The sequence below is a fragment of the Hemitrygon akajei genome, chromosome 1 (genome assembly GCF_048418815.1).
Source record: "Hemitrygon akajei chromosome 1, sHemAka1.3, whole genome shotgun sequence".
NCBI classification, from domain to species: Eukaryota; Metazoa; Chordata; class Chondrichthyes; order Myliobatiformes; family Dasyatidae; genus Hemitrygon; species Hemitrygon akajei.
In genome coordinates, this window is record NC_133124.1 from 114,504,838 (window position 1) to 114,522,116 (window position 17,279).

Here is a 17,279-nt window from a genome sequence, read left to right on the forward strand (position 1 = left end):
GTACGCACGAATTGCAAAAGTTGTGTTCAGTACTTGTTTTTTTTTGTCAATGTTGGTTATATGATGCTATGTGCCTCTGATGTTACTGCAAGTAAGCTTTTCATTGCACCTGTGCGTATGACAACAAGCTCAAAATCAGTTTAGTACCGATATATGCGGTAAAACGTTTGTGGCACCTGTACAGCACAATACATAACCTTTATTCTAAGTTATAAAAGCAATGTATAATAGTTTAAAAGAAGGTCAAATAATTATTTGGTGTTCACAGACCATTCAGAAAATTGACCGGAGAGGAAAAAAAAGTTGCGTGTGGGTCCTGGATATTAATAATGCAAAGAGGGCATGATCAGGACGGTGAGTCTCCTTAATAATGGACACTGCCTTCGTGAGTCATCGCTTTGTGAAGACGTCCTCAGTGGCTGGGAGGGTTAGAGACTTATGAGGCTGCAATGCAACCAGTCAGAATGTTTTGCACTATGTATAGAAATGTATATCTTTGGTGACATATCAAATCTTCTCAAAGGCCTAAAAAAGTAGAGAAGCTGGTGGTGGGCCTGGGATAGATCCCGAAGCTGCTTTCACTATCTGCCACTGACCTCTCGGTGGACTGGTGTGTGTTTTCGACTTTAAACTTCAAACGGTGTTAGGAGATGCAGTGAAAAGCTTCTGTTTGCATGTCATCGAGACAAATCGTAAGTATATCAATGTAGTACAAAACCAAAACAATATGGGTTGAGATTCCAGACCAGATAGAAAGAGACAGGTGGGTGGCTGTGGGAAGGAAGCACAGGCTAAGAGATGCACACTGCCCGGAGGCTTTAACCCCAGATTTGGAAGTGTCCAACCATTTTGAAAATTCAGCTATGCTTGACGACAACCATGAAACCTATGAGGTAGTAGGCAGAACAGAGGAGCCACCGAGGACCCTCTCTAATCCTAAACCTAAACCCTGTAACAAGCAAGTAGTGACAGTAGGGGACTCAATTATCAGAGGGATGAGATCCAGGTGTGTACTGACAAGGAGTCTCGTACAGGCGTACAGAGTGTCAGGGTGTTGCCTACCAAGAGTAGATAAGCTCCCAGCCAGAGCTGGTGTGGATCCAGTCGTAGCTTGCCACAGCGGAACAAGTGGCATAGGTAAGGGCAGACTGTCAGTTCTGCTAGACCATTTTAAAGGGTTAGGTGGGAAGCTTAGCTGACAAGGTTGTCTTTTCAGAAGTTCCACCTGTGTCATGAGCCAGCCCAGGTAAGATGGAGGAGATTAGAATTTTTAATATGCGGCTCAAATCATGGCATAGGTTTGAGGGGCTTAGGTTTATAGAGCATTGGGGCACCTTCTGGGGCAGATGGAATCCGTACCACCAGGACAGGTTGCATTTGAGCTGGAGAGACACAAGTGTACAGGGCAGGCGTATGCTTCAGATAGCAGAGGACTGTTTAACTAGGGAATGGTGGGGGCAGGGAACTTAGAACAGGCCAGGCCCAACACCATCGTGGAGAATAACAAATTAGGACATAAACTGAATTTTAGGCTTCAAAAATATAAAAATGGGTCAAAATAGGATGAAAAATAAGTAATAGACTAAGGATGTCCTGTATAAATGGAAGAAGTACTAAGAATAAAATAAACGAGCTGGAATTACATGCAACTGTGTATCAATATGATCTAATAGCAATAACTGAAACTTGGCTGACCTCAAATGATGGTGATGAATATAGTATTAAAGGATATACATAGGAAAGGTAAGCAAGATTGTAAAGGTGAAGGAGTAACCATACACACGAGAGCGAAATTAAATGTGAAGTGGGCTTATGATAGGAGATGAATCAAGACTTAGTGAAGATATCTGGGTGAGAATTAGAAGCTATAAGGATAAAGGAACAGCTTTGGGAGCATGTTATAGACCCCTTAATGCTGATAGTGATTTTAATAAACAACTCAATACTTATACCCTTAATGATTTTGAACACTTCTGTTATGTATCCTCTCATTCTGTGTCTACATAGGCTAAAAAGGTTTAATTCTTCCAATCTTTCTTCATATCTCATCCCCTGCAGACATGGAATGAGTCTAGTTGCCCTTCTCTGGACTCTTTCCAGTGCCTTCACATCCCTCACACAATATGGCAACCAAAATTGTACACAGTACTCAAGACCAGTAAGCTAACAAAGAATGAGATGGAAAAGCATTCTTTATTAGCTTACTGGTCTATAGTTACCAGCGTTAGTGCAATCACCCTTCTTGTATACAGGGACAATAGTTAGCCCATTTCCAGTCCTTAAGGCTTTCACCAGTCTTCACTGACTTTCGAAAAATACATGTTAGAGGTTTGTATGTATCATCACAGACCTCTTTAAGTATCCTTGGATATATGTTGCCTGGCCCTGGAGATTTATTAACTTTCAGCTGAAGCAGGACTTCACTTTCTAAGACCTCTAAGTCACTTAAAACAACCTTATTTTTCTCTACACTTACTGGCATATTGCTAATATTTTTGCTGGTGAATACTTCAGCAAAATATGAGTTAAGAGCATCCGTTATATCATTATCTGCATAATTTAACACCCCACCATTATTCCTAATACATAACTTCCTCCTTGACTTTTCTTTTACTACTGAGGTATTGAACCAATCTCTTGGGGTCAACCTTAGCATTATCAGCAACTTAGCATTATCTCAAACTGCCTTTAGGCAATCTGAATTTCCCTCTTGCCTATAGCTCTTGCATCTTAATGTATCCTACGGTTACCATCATTATTTTTTCTGTAGTCCTTATATAGCTGTTTTTTTCTCCAATAACCTTTATTCATCCATGAAGATGATCTATTGTTTTAATTGCTTCTCCTGATCTTTGGTATGAATATTTCCTGTACTGTGTGTATTACTTCTTTACAGCATTTCCTTCCAGTTAACCTTCTGAAGTCCATGTCACAGCTGCACAAACCTTGCCTTTCTGAAATTCAATTTAATGGTTTTGGTTTTTACTGATATATGCTCCCAAAAACTTCGAGACTAAGAATGTTATGATCACTTGTTTCGAAAGGCTCAACAAATTCCATACTCAAAATTCTATCTTGATTGTTACAGAATATCAAATCTAGACAGACCTCCCTCTTGTTACTGTTAACATACTGGATCAAAAAACAATCATTTACTAACTTAATTAATTCACTTACCTGTAACCCATTAGCTTCCGGGTTCTCCCACTGAATATTTGGGAAATTAGTCAGTCATAACTATAACATCACCCTCAGAACTTGTTTTTTTAATATTCTTAATATTGCAATTCTATCTGCCTCAACTCATTTCTGAAATCATAATCATATGTGCTATTTGTGCGATGTGCAGTATGCTGTTGGTAATATGTTTTGCACCTTGGCCCTGGAGGAAAGCTGTTTCGTTTGGCTATATTTATGTATGGTTGAATGATATTAAACCTGCGCATAAATAGCTTTCTTCGTTAGTTGAGGAGGCACTTGGACCAACAAACCAATCGAAATAAACCTAAAAGAGTCATCCTATTTTTTTCTCTAAGAGACTCAAGCAATTAAAAAAAAGCAAAGTCATCATCAAACAGGAAACTTAAGCAAATTAAATCAAAATACTGGCTGTACAATAACATAAACTACAATTCCCAGTCCGCTTTGCGACAAAGCGCATGCGTCTTTCTGGGAAGTTATGTCGTTGGGAGGTTAAGTTTGTTCGGTTTCCACGGGCTCTCGGTTTGTTCCCGTCAATGCGGCGGAGACGATTTCACTGCGGGAGTTCCCAGCGTCCCGTCCGGTGTCGGGCGATGTCTTAGGCTGTGAAGGCGGCGGGAGTTTGAATTTGGCGCCGGCGAGCGGCGGGATGCAGCGGGTCACGGAGCTCGGGCAAAAGGAGCGCGGCCGGATTTGGCACCGCAAGCCCAGAGCTTCAGCGAGCGACGGGTAAACTTCAGCCCTGGGCCCGGCCGACACGGGGTGAGGGTGGAGGTGGACTGCATGGGCTATTCAACTCCGTCTTTCTCCAGAATCACGCCTGTCGGTCCTTGTCCATTCCGTATTTAACTGCACTAACTCTTGTGTTTAACTACAGGAGTCCAATTTACCCACATTAGTAGCGTTTTACGTTTTGGTGTTTCACATCCTCATCTGGTTCTGGTTCCATCTGCTCCAGCTCCTCCCCCATGGTCCCCAAACAACTTCTTTACCGTTTATCTTCAGTCTTCACCCTCCCCTCCTCCCCACCTCTGCCTTCCATTTTCCTCTAGTTCTTTATTTGCCTCCATCTATCATTCCACCTGCCACTCTGTCATCTCCACCCTACTCCCTGCCTTCCCCTCGCTTATCGAGAGTAACATGCCTGTCATTTTATATCCCTGCAACACACACAAAAAGCTGGTGGAGCGCACCAGGCCAGGCAGCATCTATAGGGAGAAGTACAGTCGACGTTTCGGCCCGAGACTCTGCTTCTTCCTATAGATGCTGCTTGGCCTGGTGCGCTCCACCAGCATTTTGAGTGTGTTGCTTGAATTTCCAGCATCTGCAGATTTCCTCGTGATTGTATATCCCTTCTCAGTCTGCCAACCGCCTCTGACTCCTATCGCACTATATTCCCTCTCTGACACAGGCCATCTTCTCATTCATCATACAGGGTTTCAGCCAGAATCATTGACACTTCCTCTTCTCTCACAAACACTGTTTGACATCTCTGAATTCGTCCAGAAGTTCCACTTTGGTGCTTCATGTTGCTTTCTGAACGTTGTGAAAGTCGACACCTCCACCAGCCCCTCAGGCAGTGTGTTCCAGATTGCAACAACCCCCACTGGGTGAAAAACTCTCTCCCTTAGGTCCCCTCTAAACTTCCCACCTTTAACCTATGCCCTTTGTCCTAGCTACTGTCATGGGGGTGGGGGGGGGAGAAGAGATTCTTACTCTCTTCCCCCCACCCTATCTATCCCACTCATAATTTTTCACATCTTCACCAGGTTCTTCCCTGCCCCCGCCACCCTCAGTTTACACTCTACTGTAAAAAAAAATCTAAACAGTCTCTGCTTATGACTGAACTGTTTCATCCCAGGCAATATCCTGGTCAATCTCCTTGCAGTGCATATCATCCTTCCTGAATTATGGCAACAGAATTGCATGTAATACTCCAGCGATGCCTACCCATTATTTCATAAATCTACGATGTGATATCCCAGCTCTTATATTCAATGCCATAACCAATGAAAGCACGCATTCCATGTGCCTCTTCACCATCTTATCCACTTACGGTTGTGACTTTAAGGAAGTTCTGGACTTGTCCCCCTACCAGAGTCTTTCTGTTCATCACCAGTAATTAGGACCCCGTTGATCACTGTGTATCTTTAGGACTCATACACCAGGATCATGATCTTCAGGGATTTTCTACCCCCCCCCCCCCCCAAGCAAGTAGGGAATCATTTCTTTGCCCTCACCATTCAAGCTGAAGTTTACTGGGCTCACTTATAATTTCCTTGTCTCCAAGTTCCCTTGATCATTTACTCTCACTTGCCCTGCTTTCAGAGATCATGCTGGTAGCTTCTGGGATAGTGTAGTTTAAAAGACCACTGTTGGGTGTAATTTGCTTTGGAATCTCCTGTGCTTGTGAAAGATGCTGTAGAAATGCAAGATACTATTGTTATTGACCTGGTCCTCCAATAATTGGTTTCAGACAGGAATAGGCATAGAAAAAGTTTAGAAGGATATTGGCCAAATGGGGGCAGATGGGACTAACTTGGATGTGCATCTTGGTTGGCATGGATCAGTTGTGCTAAAGGCTGTTTCTGTGCGGTGCGACTCGTTGCCTCACAGGGCAGTTTCAGGCAGGTTGTTAAACCTTGAGGACTTTATGTAACTAGGTTGACAACCACACAAAGCCCCAGTGATCCATCACTGGGGATTGATTCCTAATTTCTGGACTGGTAGCTGGAGAAGAAAGATGACTGAGTTTTCTTTGGCTCTCACTACAAACAGTTTCTGCAAACCAAAACAAATCACTAACATCAGCAGATAACCTATTAAATCAGAAGCCAGTATAGGTGAACTCTGATTGGTGAACAAGATTTGGTGAGAATTAGGACATGGGTATCACAATTTTTAGGTGGCCCTAAGGCTTCAAAGGTAGAAATCTTCACATTTGGAGGTAATAAGATCATGGGTGAGAAATTTAGCAGCTGAGGAATGGGAACAGTCAGGCAGAGTTTAGATATTGAAATACATATTTTAATGATGGTACAGGTGTATGGTTATAAATTGTCCAGTTCTGATTGCTAGGGAGAGAGCTGATATTTCTGACAATGATTAAGGGCAATAGCTTTTGGACTTCCTAATATTTGAACAAGGTTTTCCAAACTCATTAGAGGATGGTAAACAATTGAAACAGAGATTGGAGTAATCTATGGTCCCTTTCAAGTTACTCTAAATCTAACCAAAAACATCAAAAGTCTCTTGTTAATTTTGCCTAATAAACTGCTTTTTGTTCATGGGTATTACTGGGGTCAAACAATTAAATACACTCACAAACCTACTGGAATTATCTAACAAAATAACTTAAACCTTATGAAAACATGAGATCCTGTGTTCAAACTGAAATGATTGATTTAGATCTTTGTTGCTCTTGAAATTTTATTTTAACTTACTGTGCCTTCGCCAACCATACTGATGCATATTTTAAGCTTACAGTTTTGTTGTATGTAAATGCAATGGTATTCATAACATTACCATTTCCAAGAGAGGGACGCTTATTCCATACAACCTTAACAGCCAAGTGGCCAGCGGAATTCATTCCAGTTCCCATTCCCACATTGCATTGTTTGTCCACTTCCGCCTCAACTGCCAAGTTGAGGCTCGATGCAAGTTAGAGGACTAGCACTTTATATTCTGCTTTGGTAGCCTCTAACTTTGGTAACACTCGCTTCTGTTGCCCCTTCCCCATCCTCTCGATCTGCTCATCACCCATCCATACCTTCATCCAGTTCCCCCTCCCCACCTCTTTCCCTTTATTCCATGGTTTGCTGTCCTCCCTCACCAGATTCCATCTTCTTCAGCCTTTTTTTTTCATTTTCTCCTATGACCTCCCAGCTGTCCACAGCTGATGTGAGGAAGACCCTAGCCAAGGTCGACACACACAAAACTGCAGGGCCTGATAAAGTACCTGATTGGGTGCTGAGAGACTGTGCAGCCCAGCCAGCAGATGTTCTAACAGACATCTTCAACATATCTCTGGAACAGTCCATTGTCCCCTCAGGTTTCAAGGTGGCATCCATCATCCTGGTGCCCAGGAGGGCGACAGTAATCTGCCAAACGGCTACCGTCCGGTGGGACTGACTGCAACAATGATGAAGTGATTTGAGTGGCTGGTTATAGATAGCATTAAATCTCATCATCCTGCTACATTGGGCCCGATCCAGTGTGCTTGTTGCTCAAATCAGCCCACTGATGATGCCATAGCCTCTGCACTCCACTCCGTCCAGTACCATCTGAAAAGTGGTGCTTCATAAGCCAGGACACTGTTTATCGACTTCAGATTGGCTTTTAATAGATCATCCTTCAGAAGCCAGTGGGTAAACTGCGCTGGTCTCAACATCTCTCTCTGTAACTGGATCCTGGATTTCTTGATGGAAAAGCCACAGTTAGTCCATGTTGGCAGGAACATCTCTGGCTTTATCACGCTGAGCACTGATCCTCCCCAGGGCTGCCTGCCCGCCCACTGCTGCTCAAACTCTGATGCATGACTGCACTGTTAGATCCATTTCAAACCGAATCATCAAGTTGGCTGTGGTTAGCCTGATCAACAAGGACGATGAACTGATGTACAGAGAAGAGGTAGAATGGTGCGAGCACAGCAACTTGAATGTCAACGTGGACAATACTAAAGAGGTGATTGTGGACTTTGGTAAGGTGCAGCCTGACCACTCCTCACTGCACATAAACAGCTCCTCCGTGGAGCACTAAGTTTCTGGGGTGCACGAAACAGAGGGTCTCATCTGCTCCCTCAACACCACCTTTTTGGTCAAGAAAGCACAGCAATGTCTCCGCTTCCTGAGGAAATTTAGGGGAGTGAGGCTCCCCTCCCCTGTTGTAACCAATATTACAGGAGTGTCATCAAGAATGTCCTGACCAGCTGCCATCAACCTCTGGCACAGGAACTACAAAGCATGTCAACGCAAGTCCTTACGAAGGATTGTGAGGACTGCTGAGAGGATCACCAGGGTCTCCCCTCCACCCATCAGAGATATTTAACAGGAGCACTGCCTACACAGGGCCCTTAACATTATCGATGATCCCCCTCATCCATCCAACAATCTCTGACGTCCTGTCGTGAGACAGGAGGTACCGTAGCATTAGGACAAGAACCGTTAGAATGGGAATCAGCTTCTTCCTCCAGACCATAAGACTACTGAACTCTGCTACCACCCAGGTCTCATCACATATGAAGTGCCAGTAGCATTATCCTGTGTACTTTTTAACTTGTGTTGTAACTGCACCGTATTATTTGCTAATGCGTGTAAGTTATATGTACTGTGCTTGTACCTTGGTCTGGTGGAACCTTTCATTTGGCAGTATACATGTACAGTTGAATGACAATAAACTGAACTTGGACAACATTCACACTCTCCCCCACCCACCTATCTACCCCCCCCCCCCTTCTGGATTGACCTATCATCTGCCTGCTCATGCTTCAACTCCTCCCCCTACTCTTTTGTACTGGCTTTTCCTCTTTCTCTTTACAGTCTGGTAATGGGGTTTCAACATAGAACGTCTATTTCCCTTCATGGATCCTGCATGACCCACTCAGTTCCTGCAGCATTTTGTGTGTTGCTCCAGATTATCAACATCTGCACTGTTTCTTGTGTGTTATTCCATAGTTTTATCTACTTGTGTGGATGTTTCATGCAGGTCACTAATCTGTGATGATAGTCAAAATGATTGCATTTTTGAAGATATGATTACAAATCCATAATTTCAAGGCTGTTTGGTGTTTGTGTCATTACTGAATATAATTGCAGAATAGAGAAAGGTTATTCACCCCCTTTGTTGCTGCTAACTCCTGATCTGGAGTCTATGTTTAATGTCTGCACCTGTGTTAACAATGTCCAAATTAATGGGGTTTATTGTAGTCTTTGTCTTAAAATTAATGATGGGAACAAAGCTTTGAAGAAAATACCATTAAAACAATAAACACAAAAGCCAGTTTGCTCTCTTATCAGATACCTTTTTCTCCAGCCCTTTACCTTTTCCGCCTATCATCTCCCAGCTTCTCACTTCATTGCCCTTTCCCCGGCCACCTGGCTTCCCTAACACCTAGCCTGAACTTCTCTCCCACCCCACCTCCTTCTGGCTTCTTCCCCCTTCCTTTCCAGTCATTTCCATAGATGTTGCCTGACTTGCAGAATTCCTCACACATTTTGTGTATAACTGGATTTCCAGTTATTCTCTTGTGTTTATAATGAACGTAGGTTGGCCAGTTGGTGTTTACAGTAATTATCAGAGTAAAAATTCTCATAATATTATGACTTTGACAGTTTTAACAAATTTTCTAATACATGCCTTTTTTGTTTTCAAGCAGTGTTATAGTTAACGTTGTTCATAATATGGTGGGCTATCCCTCGAGGATTATTCGATTCCTTCATGTTGCATTTGATACTGCAGGCGAAGCCTTTCTTGCTGGTGACCATCAGGGCAATATCTATGTCTTTGACCTGAGTAGGAATAGGTAAGTTACTTGATGTGTTTTATTTATTTGAAGAAAAAAGTTGGGCAACGTGCATTAATAGTAATATATTCTATCCTCTCATACAACTTAAGTATCATTGCCCCATCACAGGCAGCTGTACCTTCAGCTGCCAGGGCTCATGAGTTCTGAAATCCATTCCCTAAATCACTCTATTGTTTCTTCTTACCCCTATCATATGACCTTAAAACTTCTTTAAGTGATATCCATTCTGTCATTGAGCTTTGTGTCTGTGATGCACCTTTTATGTGTTTTAACAGGTCATTGTGATTGTAGAATCCAAACAACAAAGCTCAGTACCAGTTTGAGAAACAGCTTCTCTTCTTCCAAAATTACAGCCTTTAGTATTCAACACTAATATCTCATTTCCAGCATTTAGTTGTTTTCTATCTGGTTATTTCATATTTCATTCCCTATGTACGCACCTCCCAAATACTATCAGCCTTCTTTTAACTGTGTCACTCAATCTCTTCCAGCCTTCATCCTATCACAGCCATTCCCTTTAGTTCACTCAGAAAGGGTACTTTTTATGACTTGTTCTGTTTCTAACTTTTCCCAGCTTTGAAACAAAAAAACATTGTCTGTTCTTCTCTCTCCACATATACTGTCTGACCTACTGCAGATTAGCTGCCATGTGCCACAAAGAATTATCTCAAGTCTCTGCTAAGCATCCTGCTTTTATTTCTTTGTGTAGATACTTTCTTTTTAATGCTAAGTCATCATTGTCCACTTTAATTCTTGCAGTGGCCATATGTCATGGATCAAATCTGTGATTTTATTGGCTTACATAGATTATACCAGACTACTGAAGCCTGGAGAGGAGCAACGAGAAAGTTCAATAAAGCTAAACACTGGGGAATAGGAGCTTTATTAGAGAGGGAAGGGAGAAAAGCTGTTAGTGCAAGAATTTTGCAGTGCACAGTAAATATTTGCACAATGTGATCATAACTCCTGCCAAGAGTAATTGTAGCATTCCTGTAATGTTGGTTAGAAACAATGGTCTGATTGAACCAGAGCATGCAATTGTAATTTTGTCTCCATGAAGGATGCAACATGTATAGTTAATGCTCTGTCGAGTTTTGCTGTACAATAAATTAACTGACAAAGGGAAGATCCTGTGTTTTGGGAGTGGGTTAACAGATAAACGGTAACTGTTCTCGTGCATTGACTGAGCACAGACTTCAATCTGTGTACACCCAGAACCACAACCTTAACCAGGAATGTGGTAAAATGCACTGTAGGGAGCTGCAGTGGTTCCATTGCTTGACTTCACAGCATTTCACATTTAGTATTTAATTGATATCTCATGACGGGTGTTACTGTTTCAATATATTCCCTCAAGCACAGAAGAATGAGGGGAGATCTTATACAAAATTATGATGGGTATGGATAGGGTGAATGCCTGCAGGCTTTTTTCACTCAGATTGGGTGAGACTAGAACCAGATGTCATAGCTATAGGATGATAGGTGAAATATTCAAGGGGAATCTGAGGGGAAACTGCTTCACTCAGAGATTGTACAGGTTCAATTCTAACATTTGAGAGATTAGATGGGTACATGGATGAGAGTGGTTTGGAGATCTATGGTCCAGGTGCATGTAGATTGGAATAGGCAGAAGATTGGGTCAGCATGGACTAGATAGGCTGAAGGGCCTGTTTCTGTGCTATGGTACTGTATGACTAAGTTAGCCACCTTTTTGAGAGATTACTCACTGTGCTAGCTCTGATTTGTGTATTTTTCCTCTAGCTTTAAGCTGGTGCAGCGAACTGGACAAGCATGTACAGCATTAGCTTTCAATCTCCGAAGGAATACCGAATACTTGGTCGCTCTAGCAGATTATTCTGTGAAATGTTTTGACACAGGTACCAAAATGTCTATAGCTATCAAATGTCTGCTTTACATGTGGGGAGGTTCGGTTCAGTGATTAAATCATAGATGTAAAGATACAAGTGTTGAATGAGCTAATTCATTGCTGCTTACATGACATTATGTGCCTACTGTTGTGTTTTGTAACACTAATACATAAAATTAATTGGGAAAAAAACGCATGAAGTTCTGTTGTTTCTTCTTAACAGACAGTTATAAGTGCTGAATATCATTTGTGTTTGCTTCTCTCTGTGTTAGTGTGTATATTTTATTTATTTTACTTGGATACAGTACAGAGTGGGCCCTTTGAGCCAAGCCGCCCAGCAACCCCCAATTTAACCCTAGCCTAACCATGAGACAATTTACAATGACCAATTAACCTACCAACCAGTGCATCTTTGGACTGTGGGGGGGAAATGGGAGCAGCTGGAAGAAACCCATGCGGTCACAGGGAGAACGTACAAACTCCTTACAGACAGCGGTGGGATTGTACTTGGGTCTCTTGTACTGTAAAGTGCTGTGCTAAGCACTACTCTACAGTGCCACCCTATTCATTAAGTGCTGATTTGATATCTGCCATAAAAATAGCAAGTTTTCCAGTGGTTTCAATTTATGCTATTAATTGGGAGCTATGGACTTCAGTAATGTTACAACAGATGCATAATAGTGTCAGACTACAATAAACATTTCACACTCCACATACTTTTGCTTTGCTGGTGACAGAGACTAAAGAGCTGGTGAGCTGGATGAAGGGACATGAGTCAGCAGTTTCATCCATTTCTGTGGACGGATCTGGACGATATGCCATCACAACGTCTGTTGATACAGCTCAACTGTGGGACTTGGATACATTCCAACGAAAGAGGAAATTAAATGTAAACACATCCGTTGGCATTCAAAAGGTTTGTACATGATATTAGAGTAAATATAGCAGATTAATATACTTAAGATATTTTAACAAATATTAACTGCCATTTATATATTGTAACTGATTTATGCATGAAACTTAAGAACATTCCCAGGTTTTTGCACAATCTTCAGAAAATGATTACAGTGCATGGTTAGTACACAGAGGGCTGATGGTTGAAAGCTAGGAGGAATGTGTTGGAATACAAATGTCAATTTGTATTCCACACCTCAGTGAATTCCGCGCCCACCATGACGCTGAGCTCTTCTTCCGCTGCCTCTGCCTCTGTGCCTACTTCTCTGGCAAGGACTCTCCATCCCGTACTGATGACCCCTTCTCCCGTTTTCAACTCTCCTCCTCTTCCTGGACACCCCACTCTGGTCTTCTGCCTGCTCTGGATATTTTCATTGCTAACTGCCAATGGCACATCAACCATCTCAACTTCACCACCCCTCTCTTCAATTCCAACCTCAATCCTTCTGAACTCGCTGCTCTTCACTTTCCACACCAATCCTAACCTCACCATCAAACCCACAGATTGGGGGGGTGGGGGGGGGGTGCTGTAGTAGTCTGGCAGTCTGACCTCTACCTTGCTGAAGCCCGGCGACAACTCCCAGATACCTCTTACTTATCCCTCGAACAGGACCCCACTAAGGAGCACCAGAATTAATAAGGCCAGTGACGGTCTCCCACACCATCACTGACCTTATTAACTCTGGGGATCTCCCATCCACTGCTACCATAGTTCCCTCACACAACACCTCCTGTTTCTGCCTCCTACCCAAGATCCACAAACCTGCCTGTCCATTGTTTCTGCTTGTTCCTGTCCCACTGAACTTGTATCTGCATACCTTGACTCAGTTTTATCTCCCCCCCTCACCCCCCATTCAGTCCCTTCCTACTTACATCCATGATACTTCACACACTCTTGATCTTTTCGATAATTTCAAGTTCCCTCGCCTTGATCATCTCATTTTCGCTACGGATGTCCAGTCTCTATATACCACCATTCCCCCACCAGGAAGCCCTCAAAGCTCTGTTTCTTTCTGTTCACCAGACCCAACCAGTTCCCCTCCATCACCACTCTCCTCTGTCTGGCAGAACTTGCCCTCTCTCTCAATAATTTCTCCTTTGGCTCCTCCCACTTCCTTTAAACAAAAGGTGTAGCCATGGGAGCTCGCATGGGTCCCAGCTATACCTGCCTTTTTGTCGGCTGCATGGAACTGTCTATGTTCCAACCCTATATTTGTATCACTCCCCAACTTTTGCTATGCTACATGAATGACTGCAGTGGTGCTGCTTCCTGCACCCATGCGGAGTTCATCAACTTTGTCTCCGGCTTCCATCCTACCCTTAAATTTACCTGGTCCATTTCTGACACCTCCCTCCCCTTTCTCGATATCTCTGTTTCTATCTCTGGAGAGATATATCTGCATATCTACTGATGTCTGTTATAAACCCACTGTCTTGCACAGCTACCTGGACTATTCCTCTTCCCACCCTGTGAAACTGCCATCCCCTTCTCTCAATTCCTTTGTCTCCACGGCATCTGTTCTCAGGATTAGTTTTTCAGTCCAGAACTAACGAGATGTCCTCCTCCTTCAAAGAAAGGGGCTTCCCTTCCTCCACCATCAATGCTGCCCTCAACCGCATCTCTTCCATTTTGTGCACGTCTACCGTTACCCTATTCCTTTCACCACCTCACCAGGGATAGGGTTCCTCTTGTCCTCACCTACCACCCTACCAGCCTCCACGTCCAGCACATAATTCTCCAGAACTTCCACCATCTCCAGTAGAATCCCACCACAAAGCACATTTGTCCCTCCCCCCAACTTTCTGCTTTCCGCAGGGACTGCTCCCTACGCGATGCCCTTGTCCATTCGTCCCTCCGCACTGATCTCCCACCTGACACTTATCCTTGCAAGTGGAACAGTGCTACACCTGCCCCTACACCTCCTCCTTCACTACCACTCAGGTCCCCGAACAGTCCTTCCAGGTGAGGCAGCACGTCACCTGTGTGTCAGTCAGAGTCATCTACTGTATCCCGTGCTCTAGGTGTGGCCTCCTCTATCAGTGAGACTTGACAGATTGGGAAACTGCTTTGCCAAGCACCTACACTCCATCGGGCAAATAAAGCGGGATCTGCCAGTGGCCACCCATTTTAATTCTACTTTCCATTTCCATTCCGACATGGAGGAGCAAAAGCTTATATTCCATCTGGGTAGCCTCCAACCTGATAGCATAAACATTGATTTCTCGAACTTCCAGTAATGCCCTCTTGCTCCTCTCCTTCACCATTCCCATTTCCCCCTGTCACCTTTATCTCCTTACTTGCCCTTTACCTCCGTCTGGTGCTCCTCCCACTTCTCTTTCTTCCATGGCCTTCTGTCCTCTCCTATCAGATTCCCCCTTCTCCAGCTTTGTATCTCTTTCACCAATCAACTTCCCAGCTCTTTATTTCACTCCCCCCTCCTGTTTTTACCTGTCACCTTGTGCTTCTCCCTTCCCTTCCACCTCCTTCTACTCTGACTCCTCATCTTCTTTCTCCAATCTTGATGAAGGGTCTCGACCTGAAAAGTCAACTGTACTCTTTTCCATAGATGTTGCCTGACCTGCTGAGTTCCTCCAGGATTTTGTGTATGTGTTGCATCTATTTGTATTCCTCTTTCCATTAAAACTGACTTTCAAAATTCCGTCCAGTGCTTACTTCTGTTTGTTCAGCATTCCATCCTTAGTCATATCCCATCCTCATTCACATCCATCACAAGAATGCTGTGATGCAGTTATTGATTTAATTGCAGAATATGTATCCAGAATTGTTGCAAACTTTAGTTGAATCAATAGCAAGATAATTAGTTATCAGCATCTGCATTATTTTGTTATTCAATTTTCCAGAGAAAATAGCAGTCTTTCCTGATGGTTGTAGTCTCTCAGTTATGGTACCATTCATGCATTTTTGACTTATCTCTCCAGTGTACCAGTGGGTTTGCCTGAGATTCGACAAAATAGTAGAGAAGAATTGACATGTAGATCCATGGGCACTCCTGCAGAACTAACAATACATGCATCATGTTTCTCCTGAGTACTCTGGAACAGGATAACCAACACTTTGTTGTGATTCACCCTTGGGTCATGTTACTCTGAGGTGCAATTTCTGCGGGAGGACTGGCATCTAAGTGATTATCTTTAATACACTGAACTCTGCTTCATAAACATCAATCCAGTGATTTCATACTTCATTGTTTGATACAGTACATTTACTAAATGCTATCATGAGCATATTACAGGAGATGAATTTTTACCCTTAAGCCTCGATGCAAATCGCCTAAAAACCATTCTCCTTTAGGGGGAATATTATAAACACAGTCTGTGTATTTAGTCATTGAAGGAGCCCTTATCACAAGAATTATAGGAATAAGAGCAACAGTAGGCCATACTTCACATGCTGTATTTGCATAAAATAATTACTTCCTTAAACCCCTTTACCTATGACACTTATGGCCTTGAACGTATTCATTGACTTTACTTTTGGTCCAGAGAATTCCAAAAGTTCGTAATCATCTGAGGAAATGAATTCCTTCTCATCTATACACTAAATAAACAACCCCTTTTTCTGAGACTGTGCCACGTACATCGTAGGTTCTATATTTAACTTGTCATTTGCTACCATCCTTCCAGAATCTTCTCTCTTTTGATAACATCTTTTGTCATACTTCTGAACCCCAAATAGTTGGAGCTAGCCTGTTCAGTCATTCCTCATAGTATGATTCCTTCATCCCAGGGGTCAATCAGTGAACTGCCTCCAATCGCTCAGATAAGGAAATCAGAGCTCTCCACAGTGCTTCAGGTGTGCTCTTGATATTGTTCAGTCTTACAGCAAAGGGAGACTTTCTAAATGTATGGTAATTTTGTTTTTCTTTGTAACCCAGGTTTGTTTCCTTCCACTGAGTAACACAATCCTTAGTTGTTTTAAAGATGATTCTGTTTTTGCCTGGGAAAGTGATACACTCCATTGCAAGTACCAATTACCAGTTACAGATGAAACCCGGATACATTATAAATCCTTTGCTATCACCAGGTAGGATTTGTCTTTGATCTTGCTTTGATTAGTGGGAGGTTTTTTTTATTGTCCAGTTATACATCTCAGCATAGAAAAATGTTATTTGGCTCATCGTGCTGTTTCCAATTAATCCCATTCCCCTGGCCCCTCCCTTTTGCTCTTTAATTTTATTTTTCTTCTGTGGAAATTATAACGCTATCAATGCTACTACAGTGCTGTAAAACTGTATATTAGTTCCTAATAGTTATTAATGCAATTTAAAAACTGATTGCTCTAAGATCGGTGTAGTGTCTTAATGACCATGCAAGTGCACATGACTGATGCTATTTAGAAACAATTTGGCAACAGTCTGCTCCCTCAATGAAGCGGCATAGTGTCCCTAATAAATGAAGGGGATCTCGGCTGTTTTCTTGATTAGATTTTGTTCTTTAAGAGTTGTACCAAATAAGCGGTTGCATGATTAACCGATGGTTCAATTAACTGGAATGCACTGTTCCTTAGAACTACATCCTTTAGTTACTCACCTTCTTGACAGAGGAGCAGCTCATTTACCCTGTCACTGTTTTCTTGTTGACATTTCAGATAATTATATTACTTTAGATTTTTCGCATTTTTTTCCTCATTAGAACTTCTCTGTCTTGAAGACAGTTGTATTCAGTTTGCCTTTTAAGCACTGTCATTAATCAAAGGCCAGTGAAAGCTCAATT

The 17,279-nt window shown here is 42.6% G+C and overlaps 1 protein-coding gene across 2 annotated transcripts in view; it reads left to right on the top strand.

Moving 5' to 3' along the window:
* The first annotated feature begins 3,669 nt into the window (after window positions 1-3,669).
* Window positions 3,670-17,279, top strand: part of tbc1d31 (TBC1 domain family, member 31) — an 83,710-nt gene continuing 70,100 nt past the window's right edge. The window contains exons 1-5 of one of the 2 annotated variants that reach the window (XM_073050322.1): window positions 3,670-3,930; window positions 9,572-9,721; window positions 11,486-11,601; window positions 12,329-12,507; window positions 16,442-16,590. In XM_073050322.1, the coding sequence (XP_072906423.1) occupies window positions 3,851-3,930; window positions 9,572-9,721; window positions 11,486-11,601; window positions 12,329-12,507; window positions 16,442-16,590 (674 nt within the window). In that variant the 5' untranslated portion in view covers window positions 3,670-3,850. The remainder of the gene's footprint in view (window positions 3,931-9,571; window positions 9,722-11,485; window positions 11,602-12,328; window positions 12,508-16,441; window positions 16,591-17,279) is intronic. The other variant, XM_073050331.1, reaches the window with a different exon arrangement.